Here is a 19,800-nt window from a genome sequence, read left to right on the forward strand (position 1 = left end):
CCTCCGTGAAGGAATCCGGAGGAGCAGGGAACGGGGGACTCCTGCCGGCTGCCCAAAACCAGAGGAGCCGTCGCCGTCCACCGGGCGGCGGAGGAGTGTCGTGCCGTCCGCCGAGGGCCGTCCAGTGCCACCGCCAGGCACCGCGGAGGAGATCACCCAGCCGGTGGAGGGCCGAGCAGCAGTGCGTCTGGGAACCGGAATTTTTTTTTCCTCTCTCCCCTCTCTCGTCTCTGTCGCTCCTCCTTCCATCTCCGTTTCTCTCGCCTCGTCTGTCCTACCCCCAGGTTCCCGTGAGCGGTCCCCCCTGGAGGGAGGGGGGGGGGGGGTAGAGCGCACTCTCGAGGGTACTCCCCGGCCTGGGAGGGGCGATGGGGCTATGTGACGAGTGGGGCGGGGCCGAGGGATGTGGGAACACGAGTGAGGCCGGTGGAGTGATTGGGAAATCCGCTACACCTGCGACCCACCACCGGTCTTGAGTCCCACAGAGGAGATGGAAGGATATAAAACTGGAGCGACGACAGTGAAGGACGAGAGAAGACCAGGCCTGGGCTTTTAGTTGTGTTTTGGTTTTTATTTTGCGCGCATCAGTCGTCCGTGAGGGGCTGGTGCGCTGTTTTGTGTTTATTTTGAATTATTAAATGTCGTTTGGTTGTCTGCCGGTTCCCGCCTCCTTCTTCCGGATGAATACGACGGTTTTTAATTCATTACATTCATATAGTATTTTTCTAGTGGAACTGTTACAATTTTAAGTTAGGTGCCCTTTCAGCTGTGAGTCCCATAATGTGGGGTGCTGGTTAACAGGTTAAAGATAACATTTTAGTTTATTTCATAGAATTCATTTATTAAAGAGTCACTTTAGCTTTCGAAAACACACAAATTCAAGGACGTCCATTTGTTCAGTGTTTCGCATATTTATGAGTGCATAGCAAATATGCACTTTGTTCTTCAGCTTGTTTGTTGTGGTGAGTTAGTGAACCGAAGATACTGGCAACAGACCATGAATTATCTTCTGCAGTACTCTCCAGTGAGCAGAGTCCAAACCCAAAATGAGCTTCATTTGCTGTCCTCTCAGATATTTCACCTTATCTCGGTCCCTGCCCGAGGCTGTCATATTATTGTCTGCTACTCTGCTTCATCTGAAAGAGCTTAGTCTTTGTGTCTGTGGCCACTACAGTGACTATCGTCAGGCTGAGGTCAGGTCCAGTGCTGTTTTGTTTATAATCATGAATCGGTAGCGATGAATGAACATGAATGGTACTGGGTTTACGCTTAGCTGGTTTAGTGTTATATCACGTATAGGACTCCGGAGTGAATGTTATGGTGGAAGGTAATATTCTAATTTGCTTTGTTTTGTTAACATTTTTGTGCTTGTAGAAATAATACCATTAATGACTTTAGGAATTTAAATATTTTTCGTGCTTGGCTGGTTTGTTGAGATTATGTACTATTATAAATTATATCCAGTAGCTTACTGTGGGGTTTCAGTCAGGGCCTTCAGTAAGCAACTGTAAACTACATACCTTTACACATCTATCTTACACATCTCTGCAACAGCTAACGCAGCCATATGCATATAATTTGCATTTTATGCTGCACACAGGCTCTCAACAACAATGACAGTTGATCAACAATTTCAACATTCACGTCACTCTAAAATGACGCTGTGCCCACAACAGCAGCACTGTACAAATGCTAGACATCCATTCATCACGCCACAGTTTTTCAAACAACAAGATCTGGTTTAGAGATGCCGGCGACAGCGGCTTGGAAATTCCCAACTAAACGATGGGCGCAGTGTTGCCAAATTGGGCTACTTTAACAATGTTGCCCCGGGTTGTTTTTTATGTCTGCTGGTTGAAGCGACCTCAGCGATGTGATATTTATCCCATGGAATGTGAATTTTACCAGGAGAACCCTGCCAAAAACGTTTATTTAACTCCTGGAATGCATTTTTTTACGGTGGACACCTCGAAACGTGATTGAGTGGGTTTTGACAAGAAAACCTGGCAACCCTAGCTGGAGGAAGCACTGGGCACGTAGCTGGTCCCAGAGGGAGTGCTGTCATGGAACGTCAAAATTGATTGGCTAATGATTTTTTATAGGGCAAGCAAATAAGGCCCTGCTGTCCCTGACGACCCACCACTGATTATTTCCCTTCACTTTAAAATGGATTTGGCCAGACATTTATTTGCTTGGAAACCTTTTTCTGGTTAAAACTACTGCTGAAAAGAGCCCTTACATCAGGATGAATTTCTGGTCCAGGCTGGTTTATGTTGGTTTGGTGCTGGTAAACCAGCATGGTCATGCCGTTAACCAGCAAAACAAAGTTGGTAAAGCTAATAGACTAATAGCTTATAGCATGATTTTTCAGATGAGATTTGCTGACTTTAAATGTTAAATTAAATTAAATTGAAGATATTTAATTAAATAAATAAATAAAACAAAATTAACAATAAAATATATTTATTTAATTTAAATAATGAAAAAAAACACTTAATAAAATATGTTCAATTAATTTTCTCTTTTCTTACTCTGTGAACAGGTACCCATTCCCCACTGTGTTCAGTACGTGTAGTAAGAAGGATCTGGTGGCTAGTCTGGAGAAAGGAGTGGGCATGTGTTTATACAATATGCCTGAAGTCAAATTGCTCTACGGAGGACAGAAATGTGGCAACGGATACATTGAGGAAGGAGAGGAGTGTGACTGCGGAGAGACGGAGGTATGAAGGACTCACACACAACAATGATCTTTGTTCATCACCATAAAGCTGCTCATCTAGCTGTGAGGATTAGCAGGTCTTTGGCGATGTTTGGAATTTGATTTTGTCAGTTTAATATTCACAGGCAAGCCTGGCTGTCACTCTGACTTTGTCCTCAAAACCCATTCCTGATTTGACACATTCAGAAACAACACAGCCTCACATCTGGGCACACGTGTTACAACCCGAATTCCGGAAAAGTTGGGACGTTTTTTAAATTTTAATAAAATGAAAACTAAAGGAATTTCAAATCACATGAGCCAATATTTTATTCACAATAGAACATAGATAACGTAGCAAATGTTTAAACTGAGAAATTTTACACTTTTATCCACTTAATTAGCTCATTTAAAATTTAATGCCTGCTACAGGTCTCAAAAAAGTTGGCACGGGGGCAACAAATGGCTAAAAAAGCAAGCAGTTTTGAAAAGATTCAGCTGGGAGAACATCTAGTGATTAATTAAGTTAATTGATATCAGGTCTGTAACATGATTAGCTATAAAAGCTTTGTCTTAGAGAAGCAGAGTCTCTCAGAAGTAAAGATGGGCAGAGGCTCTCCAATCTGTGAAAGACTGCGTAAAAAAATTGTGGAAAACTTTAAAAACAATGTTCCTCAACGTCAAATTGCAAAGGCTTTGCAAATCTCATCATCTACAGTGCATAACATCATCAAAAGATTCAGAGAAACTGGAGAAATCTCTGTGCGTAAGGGACAAGGCCGGAGACCTTTATTGGATGCCCGTGGTCTTCGGGCTCTCAGACGACACTGCATCACTCATCGGCATGATTGTGTCAATGACATTACTAAATGGGCCCAGGAATACTTTCAGAAACCACTGTCGGTAAACACAATCCACCGTGCCATCAGCAGATGCCAACTAAAGCTCTATCATGCAAAAAGGAAGCCATATGTGAACATGGTCCAGAAGCGCCGTCGTGTCCTGTGGGCCAAGGCTCATTTAAAATGGACTATTTCAAAGTGGAATAGTGTTTTATGGTCAGACGAGTCCAAATTTGACATTCTTGTTGGAAATCACGGACGCCGTGTCCTCCGGGCTAAAGAGGAGGGAGACCTTCCAGCATGTTAACAGCGTTCAGTTCAAAAGCCAGCATCTCTGATGGTATGGGGGTGCATAAGTGCATACGGTATGGGCAGCTTGCATGTTTTGGAAGGCTCTGTGAATGCTGAAAGGTATATAAAGGTTTTAGAGCAACATATGCTTCCCTCCAAACAACGTCTATTTCAGGGAAGGCCTTGTTTATTTCAGCAGGACAATGCAAAACCACATACTGCAGCTATAACAACAGTATGGCTTCGTCGTAGAAGAGTCCGGGTGCTAACCTGGCCTGCCTGCAGTCCAGATCTTTCACCTATAGAGAACATTTGGCGCATCATTAAACGAAAAATACGTCAAAGACGACCACAAACTCTTCAGCAGCTGGAAATCTATATAAGGCAAGAATGGGACCAAATTCCAACAGCAAAACTCCAGCAACTCATAGCCTCAATGCCCAGACGTTTTCAAACTGTTTTGAAAAGAAAAGGAGATGCTACACCATGGTAAACATGCCCCGTCCCAACTATTTTGAGACCTGTAGCAGAAATCAAAATAGAAATGAGCTCATTTTGTGCATAAAATTGTAAACTTTCTCAGTTTAAACATTTGCTATGTTATCTATGTTCTATTGTGAATAAAATATTGGCTCATGTGATTTGAAAGTCTTTTAGTTTTCATTTTATTAAAATTTAAAAAACGTCCCAACTTTTCCGGAATTCGGGTTGTAAATAGCAAATTATTTTATTGCAAGTCTGAGACATTAAAATGTTTCTTATACATTTTGCCCAAGCTTTCTTTCTTTTTTTTTCTTTTTTTTATATTCCTTCCATCTTTCTCTTGGATTTTATAAGTTGCACTGAGTAAATACAGCTGTAATCCATTTTCATTTCAGGCTGCAAAGCAAAAAAATGTGATTATTTTAAAGGGGTGTGATTCTTTTCTATACCCACTGTAGGTTTTCCTTTTTTAGTTGTTTTTTTTTGTTTGTTTGTTTTTGTTTGTTTGTTTTTCTTGTTCTGCTTATTTAGATTTTTTTGTTGTTTTGGTTTATGTTTGCTTTTCTACTTTGCTTGATTGTTTTGCTTGTTTTTTTTTCTTTGTTTGTTTTGTGATTACTTTGTTTTCCTTTTTTGTTAAATTTTTGTCCTTTGTTTTCTTTGCTTGTTTTTTGTTCTTTTTGACTTGTCTGTTTGTTTTTTGTTTGCTTTGCTTCTTTTCCTGTTTTTTTTTTCTTTTCTTGAGTTGATTTTTGTTTGCTTCTCTTCTCTCTCTCTTTTTTTGCTTTGCTTTGCTTTGCTTGTTTTTTATGTGTTTGTTTTTTGTTTACTTTGCTTGTTTTGTTTGCTTTTGGTCTTTCAAGTCTTTGAATGACATACATTTTTAGCTTCTCTCTGATTCTTAAAATTAATCAATCTTTTTGACACTTCAAGACTTCAGTAGTTATATGAAGTGTGCTGTGATTGACTTAACTTTTCCACATGTTCCATGTGTTCTTTAGGAGTGTCTAAACCCCTGCTGTAACGCTAAAACCTGCACTCTCAAGGGAGATGCTGTATGTGCCCATGGCCAGTGCTGTGAAGACTGCCAGGTATTTTTGTAAATCTGTCCCATCCCTCTTTTCTCCTCATTCATTCTTTCTCTGTGTGTAAAATAAAGGTGTGGAAATCAAATTCTCCTTGCCCCATTAATAAGTGCAACATGAACCGACATTTGTGCTCCAAACAGACACTAAGTTCCTGTGGAGCTGTGGAGATGGCGCAGCTGTGGAGATGGCGCCGCCGAGTCCGGTCGCCATCCAGGTCGCTCCGCTTAGATTATGTTTTTATTTACTTTTTTACCTACTTTTGCTTTCTCTTTTTACACACATTACCTCTGCACTGATCATATACGACAAAGAAACACTTTTGGACATTGGACACCGCTTCACTGACCTGTTTCAGGACACTTTATCCTCCAACCCATCGAGATTCTCCAGAACGCCGAGATGAACAATGGCCACCTGAATAACCACCGGAGGCGACGGATCAAGAAACACCGCGGGAAACGTGCTGGGATTCTTAACAGACTGAGAAAAAGAGCACACAGCCCTCCTTTACCAAGCATTCTGCTCGCCAATGTCCAGTCTCTGGAGAATAAGATGGACAATCTTAGAGCCAGGATAAGTTTCCAACGGGACATTAGGGACTGTAACATCCTTTGTTTGTCTGAAACGTGGCTCATGCCCTTGGTCCCGGACGCTGCTGTAACGCCGTCTGAAAACTTCTCTGTTTTACGGATGGAGAGGACAGCCGAGGCCGGCAAATCCAAAGGCGGAGGAGTGTGTTTCATGATTAACAAGAAATGGTGTGACCCCAGGAATATCTCCACTCTGTCGTGCTCCTGCTCGCCTCATCTGGAACATTTATCCATTATTTGCCGCCCATTCTATCTGCCTCGGGAGTTTCTTATCGATCATCATAACTGCTGTTTACATCCCACCACAAGCAGACACCAGTTTGGCTTTGTCTGAGCTTCACGATGCGCTCAGTGGCAACATCAACAAACATCCTGACGCTGCTATTATCATTGCTGGGGACTTTAACAAAGCCAAACTCAGGCAAGTTATGCCTAATTTTTATCAACATGTATCCTGTCCAACCAGAGGACCGAATACACTGGATCATTGCTACACTCAGTTTAAGAATGCCTACAAAGCTCGCTCACTACCGGCTTTCGGCAAATCGGACTATGCCGCCATTTTCCTCACACCGGAATATAAACAACGGCTCGTTCAAGATCCCCCGGTGCAGAGGGTGGTGACGCGATGGTCCGCCCAATCGGAAGCAAAATTACAGGCTGCTCTTGATGACGTAGACTGGGACATGTTTCGCGCAAGTTCATCTGACGTCAGCGAATTCACGGATGTAGCATTAAGCTTTGTAAACACGCTAGCCAACAAGCTACGGATACAATAACTATAAGGACATTCTCAAATCAGAAACCGTGGGTGGACAGATCAATCCATGCAGCAGTAAACAAACGCACTGCTGCTTACAACGCCGGTCTTCTGTCTGGAAACATGAGCGAGTACAAAGCATCATGCTATGCTCTCCGACGCGCAGTAAGAGCTGCCAAACATAGATACAGGGAACGCATAGAGTCACATTTCCAGCTAAATGACTCCCGACGCATGTGGCAAGGACTAAAGACCATCTGTGCCTTTAGACATAAATCCTCTGCAGAGGTGAGAGCAGATCCATCGCTGACTGACGAGCTAAACACTTTCTACAGCCGCTTTGAAAGCAATCTAAGCAGTGTGAGTCTGCCGATCTGCGCGTCAGGAAGCAGCAGTCAGATCAGCGATCCTCATGCGATCACCGTGTCGGAGGACGAGGTTCGGAGGGCACTAAAGCGAGTGAATGTAAGGAAAGCAGCCGAACCTGATGGGATTTCTGGCCGTGTCCTGTGGTCCTGAGCTGATCAGCTCGCTGGTTTGTTTACATCACTTTTTCTCTCTTGCTACATCGGTGGTTCCCACCTCATTCAAAAAATCTGTCATCATCCCTGTGCCTAAGAACAATAAACCCTCTTGTCTGAATCGTCCAGTTGCCCTCACATCAATAGTCATGAAGGTCTTTGAAGGACTGGTTAAAAACGTCATCTGCTCCTCCATACCGGATACTTTGGACCCTCTTCAGTTTGCCTATCGCCCAAAAAGATCCACAGATGATGCCATCTCTCACATCCTGCACTCTTCTCTCACACACATTGACAGCAATAACAGGAACTACGTAAGGCTGCTATTTATTGACTATAGCTCAGCTTTTAATACTATAGTCCCCTTAAAGCTAGCTTCTAAACTCATAGACCTCGGCCTGAATTCTTCACTCTGCAACTGGATTCTTGATTTCCTCACCGGCAGACCTCAAGTGGTGAAACTAGGCCAGTACACCTCCAGCTCCATCACCCTGAACTTAGGAGCCCCACAGGGCTGTGTCCTGAGTCCCCTGCTCTACTCTCTCTACACACATGACTGCTCCACAGACTCCATGACTGCTCTTCGCACAGCTCCACATCTATGATCAAATTTGCTGATGATACTGTGGTTCTGGGCCTCATTCACAACAATAATGAGACCGCATACTTGGATGAGGTAGAGAAATTAACATCATGGTGCCAGGACAACTGTCTCTCTCTGAATGTGAGCAAAACTAAAGAACTGATTGTGGACTTCAGGAAGAGACCTGAGAAGAAGCAGCAGCCCTATACACCTCTTATGATCAGCGGGACCCCTGTGGAGAGGGTGAGCAGCTTCAAGTATCTTGGTGTAAACATCTCTGAGGACCTGACTTGGACAACTCACATTCAAATACAGGTTAATAAAGTCAGGCAAAGACTGTACCATCTGCGACAGCTGAGGAAATTCAGGGTCTCACCAGCAATCCTGAAAACTTTCTATTCTGGGGCTATAGAAAGTGTATTGACTCAGTGTATCTCAGTGTGGTATGGGAACAGCTCCAGTCAAGACTGCAAAGCCCTGCAGAGAGTTGTGCGCTTAGCTGAGCGCATTTCAGGGTCTGCTCTCCCCTCTCTGCAGGACATCTATCTCAAACGCTGCAGAAGCAGAGCTGCTAAAATCATCAAAGACTCCAACCACCCCAGTAACCATCTTTTCACTTTGCTGCCATCTGGTAAGCGCTTCCGTAGCCTGATGGCAAAGACCAAAAGACTCAGGAGGAGTTTTGTCCCCCAGGCCATCAGGCTCCTAAACTCAAAACCAGCCTCTTAACATCCTCATGCCTCCACTTAATGTACACTTTATCAGTAAGATATTCATCATTCACTACCTCACATAGACACACTGACAGTGTCACCCTGTTTGCACATTTGCTTCTTGTACATTCCTGTGTATCTTAATATTTAAGACTACAGTTTACTTTCATGCACATTATTTTGCGTTCTATATTTAATTCTACAATATACATCTTTTTTATATTTTATTCTTATATTTTTATTGTTTACTTTTATTTCATTCTTACATAGCTATATTTATGTATATTTTCATCTGTGTTGTTTTCTTTAATAATTGCACTGTCCATGGAGTGGACCTGACTCACATTTCACTGCTGGTTATATATGCTATATATAATTTTGTATGTGACAAATAAAATTCTTGAATCTTCAATCTTGAAGTTCCCTCTCAAGCCTCCAGACACATAAATCAGAGCACTCAGCTTACTTACTTACTGAGGAAAGAAACCAGACATGGGCCCTTTGGAACAGACCACAGACTTTACAACAAACTACAACAAGCTTCCAACATAGTGCTTCATTAAATGAAAATTCCAACTAAAAGAATTTAATCTGGGCACTTTTTGGGCTATTTTTTGTTTCTTAGTGCAACTTAAAGGAATAGTCTTTGGAGAACTTTTTCATCAATATTACTTCGTAGAAACAACTGTACAAATTGTTATTGTTTTCAATAGCCTTTGTAGTTCATGCAAAGCTTGTCTCTGCATGACTTTGAATTTATCCCATAGTGCCTGCATCGGAGTTGAGTATATACTGTATTTCTGAAAGAATTCCCTTTTAGATGACACTGCACTTTTTAAGTTAGCTCTATTTTTGTCTGAAGCCTTTTGTTCTTGTTTGTCTGTGCAGTTAAAACCAGCTGGGACTCCTTGTAGAGAGTCCAGTAACTCCTGTGACTTACCTGAGTTTTGCACCGGAACAAACCCCCATTGCCCTGCCAATGTGTACCTGCACGATGGACACGCGTGCCACAATATGGATGGTTACTGTTACAACGGCATCTGTCAGACTCATGAGCAGCAATGCATCACTCTGTGGGGACCAGGTTGGTATGCTGATAGCTGCAGGGTCCCTGGGCTTATTTGGTTGGCCAAAAATGTATCGTAGCGTTCTGCAGATATACATTTTATTAATCGTAATTTCTTTTACACTGTAATTCTATATGTAACCATTGTAGAGCCAGTTATTCTGTTCAATCCTGAATGCATTCATACGACGAGCTCAAGCAATATGAAAACTCACACTGTTTGCTGTTATTTATTCCATATGTCTGTTCATACTTACTGTTTGATTTATATACAAGCTAAAACAAAATGGAAGGATTGTACAGTGTAATATTTCCATCTCTGACACATGGGCTATGCTGATTTATTTAAAAAAATTTCCCGTTTTCCAGGAGCGAAACCTGCCCCGGGAATCTGTTTTGAAAGAGTAAACTCTGCAGGTGATCCCTATGGAAATTGTGGAAAAGACTCCAAAGGTTCCTTTGCTAAATGTCAAGCAAGGTACAGGCAGGACATGATACTACAGAACTTTGCACTTGAACCTTTTACTTAAAGTACAATTACATCCATTGTCAAATTTGCTTCAATTTTACATTTTATTATATTATTACTTTTTTCTTCTATTATTACTTTTCTTCTATTTTGCTTAGATTCATTTTATTTTGTTTGCTTCATATGCTTTGCTTTTTGTTTTGTTCTTGTTTTGTTTGCTTGACTTGACACTTTTTGTTTAGTTTTCTTGTTCTGTTTTGTTCAGCTTCATTGCTTGTTTTATTTTGTTTTGCTAATTTCTTTCGTTTACCTTTGCTTTGCCTTAAGTTTTGCTTGTTTTCCTCTATTTTTGATATAATTTTCCTCTGTTCTGTTTGTTAAACTTCTTTGCACCCTTTTAACTTTTACCCTACTTAATTTTGTAGTACTTTGGCAAATACAAATTCTTAGATTTTATAGTGCCAATACAGCATGCATAATTAAAATTTAGAACCAGTGACAAACACAAAAATACCAAAAAACAAAAAACAATAAAATATTAAAATAAAGAATAAGTGTGAGACAAAGAATAGTATCTATGAAGGTTGTCCTAATTCATTCCTGTCACATGCTGTCTAATTATTATGGGATGGCCCACCATACATGTTGTAATGAATGTAATTTTATTCATTCATTTATAGCCCTGACATTATTATTCAGTGACAGAGGCAGGCCCATGATTTTGCATGTAATCTCTTATCACTATTAATTACACTCTCTGCACCTCACACATGAGTGAGAGGGTGTGAAAGGTGAGATTACTTCAAGACAGCACAATCTCCTCTCTGTTTTTGAGTTGTTTTATCACCTTATCCCATTTATTAAGTGTAAAAACATTTAGCACTGTTCTTGCATGCTCACTCCTTGTATTTTGTCTGTGTGATTTAAACAGGGATGCTAGGTGTGGGAAAATTCAGTGCCAAGGAGGTGCCTACAGTCCAGTGATCGGAACCAATGCAGTGTCAATAGACACCACCATACATCCGCAGGAGGGTGGGAATATTCGGTGCCGTGGAACACACGTGTACCTTGGTGATGATATGCCTGATCCAGGACTGGTATTGGCAGGCACAAAGTGTGCTGAGGGAATGGTATGAGAATAAATAATCACATGATGTATCTGCTTGAGATTATTTGTGTCATCAAGAAGTTATGCTAGTGGTTTATCAGCCAGTTTGAGATGATATGGCATTTTTTGCATTTTTATTGCATTCCATTGACCATTTGGTGTTTGTTTTGCTGATTAACCTTTTAATATCCATATATTATGTTATGTTATATTTGTCAAGATCACCAGCTGGAGTGTCTTTGATAACCACCAGAGGGCACTCCATCCCATACCTCTGTCACTCAAGCTTGGACTTAATTTCCCATAAACCATTGCCCGGACTCATCATGATTTATTGTTTTCACCTGTTGCTCAATATCTCTGCCTATATACTTGGCTGCCATTACAGAGTCTCGTCACATCATGACCACCAGCCCAGAGCCTCTCCCCAGGATGGCCGCCACGCCAATGTCTTCAGCCATCATGGATGCCATGCCTGTGGTTCTGGCCTGCACAAACGATGCACTTGAAGCTAGTAAGGCAGTGCCAAGGCAACCAAGACTAATGTAAAGTGTGGCGGACCCCCCTCCGATGTCAGTGTGAGCAGCAGGCATCCGGGTGACCTCAACGCTCTCAAGCTCTGTGGCCTCAGCACAGGTTCTCCCACATTTAGCTGTCCTTCCAGTAATTGCGTTCGCCATTTTGTGTATTTGGGCATCACACTCCTCTCCAGTTCATAAGTCCACTCCATAACCTGCTCCAGTCCATTAGTCTGCTCCAATCCATGAGTACGCTCCAGAGCCTGCTCCAGTCCATGAATCCGCTCCAGAGCCTGTTCGGTCCATGAGTCCATTTCAGAGCCCTCTCTAGTCCATGAGTCTGCTGCAGAGCCCACTCCAGTCACTAGCCGTGTTTCCACTGTCAGGCCAGTGCGAGCCAGGGCTTAAAGTGGGCCGGGCGGGGCTAATAGCCTCGGGCCAGTAGCATCGAGGCCAGAATAGCGCAGTGTTTCCTCAGTCGAGCCTGAAGCTCCGCTGCGCATCACTAAAACCTGCCCTTTACACACCTTTCAGGAACAATGTCACGCAACCTCATCATTTCACCAACAAAGAGAAGTTATCAGAAAACTAAGAAATACTTGTACATTTATTTATATTTTATTTATTTATTTTTAACGGTTAAGCATTATGAAAATAGCCTGCTTATTCAGTCGAGTCTGTTTCTGTTTATTTGTAGCCACAGTAGCCTATAAGTCACATTTAGAATGAATGATAATATCTCAATTTTTATAAAAGCTCCCGAACAAAAAACATATTTTTATGTCATAGGCTATGCGGAGCTAAACTCTCGAGACGAGACTTATGACAGATAAAATATGTTACTAAATAAATTCACGATTGTGATAAAGAATAAGAAGCTGACGTCTGATTTCTCCAAGTGGTTGCATTTGTGTTTACTATCGTAATGTAAATGTTTAGGATGCAGTCTTTTGCATCGCTTATAAATTTTTTGCCTTGTTTAGTGTTTATCAGATCAAAGTTATCTCACTGATGACTGAAAGTGAGTTTTGAGCTCAACTTATTTTAAAAAGTCTTTAATGCTGGTGTAAGCTGTTTACTTTCTGAAATGATCCACGGCACTGACGCTCTCAAGACGCGGAGAAACTCCGCCTTTGTTCATAACCACTCCTCTAGCCCCAGCTGGCCCGCCAGTGGAAATGCGGCTAATGAGTCCGCTGCAGAGACCTCTCTAGTCCATTGCTCCAGCCTATGAGTCCGCTCCAAAGCCTGCTCCAGTCCACGAGTCAATGCAAGTCCCAGAGCTCAGTCCTGTTTTGGCGCCAGCCAGTGAGTTCCCTGTCTGTACTTTCTCAACCACAGAGGTCACCCTTGATCTCCCTGCCTGTCCTGTCATGTCCAAGAAGGCTGTCTCTGAGCTCTTTGCCTGTCCTGTCATGGCCAAAGAGGCTGTCCATGAATCCCTTGTCTACCCTGTCACAGCCAAAAATGTCATCTCTGAACTGTCTGCCTGCCTTATTACAACCGCAGTCCTGCCTGACTTCCTTGGTTGTCCCATCAGCCTCATCAGCTCCAATTTAGTGGTCATCTGCACAGTCTCAGCCTTCTTGGTGGTCACTCACGCCATCAGAAGTGGTCTTCAGCTCCACCCTGGTGGTCATCTGCTTCACCGTGCTCTGCTGCTAGCTCTGCCCTGGCTTCCTGCTCGACCCTGGTATCCTGCTTCATCGGTTCCAGTTCCTTTTCTGCCCATGGGCCTGGCCCTCCATCCCCCCATTCTTCCTCTGTTCCACCTCCCTCCTGGACTTAAGTCTTTTCTTGTTTAGGGAATCTGGAAGCCACTCCTAAGGAGGGGGGTATGTCCTGATCACCAGCTAGAGTGCCTTTGATATCCACCAGAGGGCAATCCAACCTATACCTCTGTCACTTAGTCTTGGACTTCATTTCCCATAACCCATTGCCTGGACTCATCATGACTGATTGTTTTCACCTGTTGCTCATTATCTCTGCCTATATAAGCCAGATGTTTTCAGTCACTGTTTGCAAACTCTTGTATGTGTCATTACTGCAGTTCTAAGCCTTGTATCCTGGTTCTCCTGTATTTTGGTTCCTGGTCTTGTTATTCTGCCTGGTTTCTAGATTACTCTGTTTGTCTCAGTCCCTTACTCTGTCATTGTTTTAGATTGCTTATGTGCAAGTGACCTTTGCCTGCCTTTGGATTACGTTTGTGGATTGTCCCTTCAATAAACTACTGCATTTGGATTCTCTAACTTCGTGAATGATCATTTAAAATGACTCCATTAATTAAACAGGCTTTCATAATTATTTTTATTATTATTATTTTGTAAATTATTTTATTCGAAATTTGAAATGTTAGCTATAGTAAAGTAATTGATTTATTTTATTATTTGTGATAAATAATACATTTATGATTTATTGATAGCCCTAGTTTTTAACAGTATATTTAAAAAAAAATTTAGTTTTAAGTAAATATGTAGTTTTCTTACAGAATGTGCATTGACATGTGTTTACAGTGGTATTTGGCCCAAAAAAGTGATGTAATATAATGTTAACTACATGGGTTAGGGTTAGTACTTAGTTATACCCAGTTAATGTAATTACTATAATTAGAACGTAGTATGAATATACAGAACTGGACTGTACAATTGGTACCTAATTTTCTATTAAAATATTATACCGGCTATTGGCATCATATTGGCCACCCTGGCACTTAAAAAAAAACATTTCGGTCAACCAGTAGTTAAGGCCATTAACAAAAATTTTTGCTAGCAGTTGATACCTATTTTTCTTAACCTGTATTTATCTCTGTCTCTCTTTCTTCATAACAGATCTGTTTGAACAGGCAGTGTCAGAATGTCAGTGTCTTTGGAGTGCACAAGTGCTCCAGGAAGTGTAATGGAAGAGGGGTAAGGTTGCTTCATCTCTGTCAGTCGAAATTTTCTCAAATCTGCTGGAAAAAGTTTTTTTTTTATTTCTTTAATTTTTCTGACATTGGATATCAGGCATTAGGCTCAGATTTGAGTCAGGAATGTTAATAGTAAGTCAGCACAAATTATTGCCCTCTACTGAAAGTCTTGCCTTTTACAGAAATGTCCATTTCATTACATTATAGCTATCTGCCAAGGGGACAGCATGTGACCATAATAGCACTTAGCTAACTGGGTACAAATACTGTAACTTCACTTGAACTAGATTACTTCTATGAATGAAATAGCATTTAAAAGCACAGATATGACACGGATTCTGTACTAAATTAGATCACAGCATAATCTGTGTCATTCATGGTCTTTCATGGAAGCTTGATACATTTGAAGGTCTAGTTCAACCAAAATGAAATCTGTCATCATTTACTCATCCTGCTGTTTTTTTTCTGGAATGACCCATATGACTTTTCTTTATCCGGGGAACACAGAAGAAGGAACGAAGCAGAATGTCTGAGCTGCTCTTTCCTTTGTATTGAAAGTGAATGGTGACCACAGCTGGTAAGCAAGATAAGCAAGATTTTCAGGGCGAGATTCTTGTAAATAACTGCTCCTCACAACAAAGGTATGGTTTCAGAAGTCTTGCAATACAGCTTACAAGTCACATTAACTGTTTCTATGATTCTTTTTGTCCTTTTTGGAGCTTGACAGCTCTTGGACAACATTCACTTCCATTGCATAGAAAATTGCAGCTCAGATGTCCTTCAAAACTTCACCTTTTGAGTTTTAAGGAAGAAAGTCGTAAAGTTTTTATTTTTTTTTTTTTTTTTTTTTATTTTTTTTTTACTAAATCATGCCCCGGTTCACCTCAGTGACACACACTGTAAATCCCAGACTTGAAGCTTGTCTCAGTTGTTGAAGTACTTCACAATCAATCTCTGGCACTCCAGTAAGGTAATAGGAGTCATATTGAATTCATCTGTGTACAAAAATTGTCATTTATAATCTTTTGGCTTATATGCACATGCACTTTTTTGCCAGAGGAGCGCTAAAATGCAATAGCTAAACATTGTGGCCATGAATACCCCCACATTGTTTTTTGCATTTGCACCCACTGTCAGCTCTGGAGGATGAGCGTATAATGTTTTATTCATTTTATCTTGTTATACACTTCCTAAATTGGAATTCTTAGTTTTGTCTGTAGGCTGTGCAATTGCATCCGTTTTTTTCTCCAAGGTCTATTTCCTTATTGGAACTGTGTTGCAAGATGAATTGGATCATTGTTAATAAAGATGTTGGAATATCTGTCAGCATCCTGGATCCTCTGACTACTAGTTCTTTTTATTTTAAGAACAATAGAAGACCAATAAATACCAAGACCAATACTAGACCCATTAAAGGGATAGTTTACTCAAAGATGAAAATTGTCATCGTTTACTTAATTTTCAATTTCTCTCTTTTTCTGACCACAAAAGGATATTTAAAAAAAAATGCCCCATGCTGGCTTGTCCATATAATGGCACTGTATGGCAATCAGCATCAGGCTTTTAAAAAAGTCTCAAAAATATCACAGAATGGTCCCATGTGACACATGACGTGTATACCAAGTGTTTGTGGGTATACGATAGGGTTTAGTGGGAAACAAAGCAAAATTTTACATAGTTTTTAATAAATGTCCAGATCTTGGCCATTGGTCTCTGTGCATGTCTGCATGTTCATGAGACTCTAGTAGCACAGCAGTTCACTCTGACTTATCTGGGAAAAGCATACAAGTTGTGAGAAAGCAAGAGTCATAACAACGCAACATGAAACAATGCCTTGAAATCCCTAGAAAAGTATGTGTGCACTTTCCTCACTTAGTTGAGCTCCGGTTGTCATGATAGTCAAAATGACAGGTGACAGATGCGAAGAGGCACAACAGATATATTTACCTCAGAGAAGAAAGTACATGGATTGTATTTCATTTAGCACTTTTTATTAATCTTTTTTTTTTTTTTTACAACTTGTGTGCTTTTCCTGGATGAGTCAGAGTAAACTGCTGCACTCATAGTAGTTCAGTAATAGTCCTGCACAGAGACCAACAGTCAAGTCAGGATATTTTTTAAATAATGTTAAATTTCAGTTTGTTTCTCACCAAACCCTATTGTATACCCTGAACACTGATACTTTTGCATCCTTTTTTAAAACTTGATCCTGATCATCATACACTGCCATTATGCTTTTTTAAATCACTTTTTGTGGTCTGAAAAAGAAAGAAGGACATACGGCATCAGAAAAGTGGTGAGTAAGGGTGAGTAAATGATGACTAATTTTTCATTTTTGGGTAAACTATCCCTTTAAGCCCTACACCGAAAATAGACCCCCTAAGATTTTGATTAATACTAGACCACTAAGGCTATTGATTTCTAGTCAAGAAGCTCTCAAGAAGTCCACAAAATCAAGACTTACACACTCTAATACATACTCATGAATTCCTGAAATGTAAGAGTCTGCCTGCTGAGAGGGTTTTTTTTACACATGTTGAAACCATCACAGCATCCATGAAAGTTGGATGAGCAAGTCAGAAGTTTGAGAGTCTGATAAATTCCCTGGTGCTTTTATTGGCTGGAAAGACGTAGCTGCTGCTTTCATTTTAGAAGGCAGACATCTAAAAATTCAGACCGTGATTTAAACATCAAGTGACATCAATCAACTTATGCAGCGACCCCTGACACATACCCTGATGTAAAAATGTCATGCATTTTTGTGCAAATGGAAAAATGTTGTCCTTGAATGCAACATTGAACAGAACCTCCATGATCTGAATGCTCATGAGGAGATTTCATACCATTATCCCCCAGAATTCCTTATGCATTGAACAGCAGGATGTTGTTGATAATGTCCAGCAAGAAATTTGATCAGGTTGAGCTGCATGTGGCATTGATGCCAGTTGCTTTATGCTTACAGGAATGCAACAACAAGAAGAACTGCCACTGTAAAGCCCACTGGGCACCTCCTTTCTGTGATAGGGCAGGGTTTGGCGGCAGCATCGACAGTGGGCCAATGAGACAAGCCGGTACAGTAATAACTAACTGCACTTTTAATTTACCTGCTAGAGCAGTATGCAATATGATAACACAGCATGACTTAACATGCTTTAACCCACACTTACTGCTGTACTAATGTGCTTATTTCCCGTGTCCAGTCTAAGGTCAGAAATATACTCTTTTAAGCAAGTATGCAAAAACATTTTTTTTTTACTTTATTAATGTGACGGTTGCGATCCAGTAAGACACAGGGAGAGAGAGATCCAATAGCAGGTATGTTCTTTATTGGGGTAATCCAAATCGTAGTCCAAAAAAGCTGGGGTCAAAACCAGAAAACAATCCAAAAAAAAAAATCACAAACAGGGAAGGAACAGGAAGGGAACAGGAACTCAGAATCTCAGAAGATGAGAAGACTGGGTACAGAAGGAAACGGAATGAAAAAACTCCATACAGACAACAGGAAAGAACTGGTAAATATAGGGAGGCTAATGACAATTAAGTGAAGGCACCTGGTGCAATTAGCAGGAGTGCAATTACTGTGATGAAGAGACAAGGCTAGTGGGAATTGTAGTGCCTACGGTGAAGTGCCTAAGAGGAAGTGAGCCCACTAGTGGACACCCAGGGAAACAGAGACTAGACAGCGTGACAATTAATTTATTTCAGAACCAAGTTAACTTTAAATTAAACTAAATCTATCTATCTATCTATCTATCTATCTATCTATCTATCTATCTATCTATCTATCTATCTATCTATCTATCTATCTATCTGTCTGTCTGTCTGTCTGTCTGTCTGTCTATCTATCTATCTGTGTGTGTGTCTGTGTCTGTCTGTCTTTTTTCATTCTATGGTTCTATCATTCTAAGAAATTTCACAAGTAACTCTACAAAAAGAAAATAAACAAAATGAACGTTTTGTTAAACTTTATTTACAGTATGTAGTTAGTTACTCCAGAAACAACACTTAAGCAAAGTGAAGAAAACGTCCTTCCTTAGTTACAAATAAGTTTTAAATATAAAAAATTATTACATTTAGGCATTTTGCAGATGCTTTTATCCAAAGCGATTTGAGGAACAAAGCAATACTTATACACAATGGCAGATTTTTTTGGACAATTATTATTATAAACTTTGTTTTTATGTATTTATCAAACAAACAAACATTAATGGAAGAAAAATAAAAAAAGTTGAAGTTTATACAAATACCTGCGACAACGACTACTGAGAATGGAAACATATATTGCATTATGACATATTTCAGAATGAAATGATGCATACATTACATTTTGCATGCCTAGAAGCATTTCTGTTTGCTAACAAGTCTGGAGTATGTTTAGACCTTTTTGGCCTCATGAATTCACATTTTCCAACTGTATTGCTTAAGGAAGTGCACTGGCTCTAACCACTTTCTCTGTGACAGCTGCACTGCAGGTAGAACAGTGCAGCTTAAAAGTGCAATGTACTTACAAAACCCATTTAACAATTTTCCAGTGGAAAAGCATAACAGCATTGACAGGAGACGTCATTGATTTACTGGTGGAAACCTGAAGCACTGCGCTTAGATGTCACTCAGCAGACATTCAAGAACTTTGAGACCGCTTGTAAAAGCAGTGCAGGTGGAGACACAGAGGGATGTTGATCGATTCTTTTTCTCTCTAACCTGACTCTGACTTCTTGTGTTTTCCCTTTCTGTGCCACTCTGTGCCGTGCTGTACAACAGATGTGCGAGTGTGTGTATTAATGTGCGTGCTGTCATATGTGACAACAGCTGACAGTAGCGCTGTGGCCTTGGGTGTGCTGGTCACCCTTCTTTGCTTGCTGTCTGTGGGACTGATTGTGTGCCTGAAGAGGAAAGCACTGGTTCAAATGCTCTGCATCAATAAGAAGAGTGCCATTCAAAAGCTCAGGTACTATCAACCAATGCAGTAATGTTTTCCAAAATGTGTTTGATCATGGATTCCTGCTGGTTTGCACCCAGGGACACCAAGAGTCTGAGAGTTTTACTAAAGCCTAAGAGAATCAAGTTTCAAGTTCAGTATAAGTTCATATGGACAGGAATTTGGGAGATAAAGGCACAGACAATAATTTTGATTTGTTCCTTAAAAAATTTCTATAATTCATGGT

At 40.7% G+C, this 19,800-nt stretch overlaps 1 protein-coding gene across 2 annotated transcripts in view; it reads left to right on the forward strand.

Annotated features, from left to right (window-relative positions):
- LOC132111641 (disintegrin and metalloproteinase domain-containing protein 12-like) overlaps nucleotides 1-19,800 on the forward strand; it is a 105,349-nt gene that overhangs the window by 79,640 nt on the left and 5,909 nt on the right. The window contains exons 13-20 of one of the 2 annotated variants that reach the window (XM_059519142.1): nucleotides 2,543-2,720; nucleotides 5,316-5,405; nucleotides 9,458-9,653; nucleotides 10,005-10,113; nucleotides 11,036-11,234; nucleotides 14,559-14,636; nucleotides 17,598-17,706; nucleotides 19,397-19,583. In XM_059519142.1, the coding sequence (XP_059375125.1) occupies nucleotides 2,543-2,720; nucleotides 5,316-5,405; nucleotides 9,458-9,653; nucleotides 10,005-10,113; nucleotides 11,036-11,234; nucleotides 14,559-14,636; nucleotides 17,598-17,706; nucleotides 19,397-19,583 (1,146 nt within the window). The remainder of the gene's footprint in view (nucleotides 1-2,542; nucleotides 2,721-5,315; nucleotides 5,406-9,457; nucleotides 9,654-10,004; nucleotides 10,114-11,035; nucleotides 11,235-14,558; nucleotides 14,637-17,597; nucleotides 17,707-19,396; nucleotides 19,584-19,800) is intronic. The other variant, XM_059519144.1, reaches the window with a different exon arrangement.

The sequence above is a fragment of the Carassius carassius genome, chromosome 31 (assembly GCF_963082965.1).
Source record: "Carassius carassius chromosome 31, fCarCar2.1, whole genome shotgun sequence".
NCBI classification, from domain to species: Eukaryota; Metazoa; Chordata; class Actinopteri; order Cypriniformes; family Cyprinidae; genus Carassius; species Carassius carassius.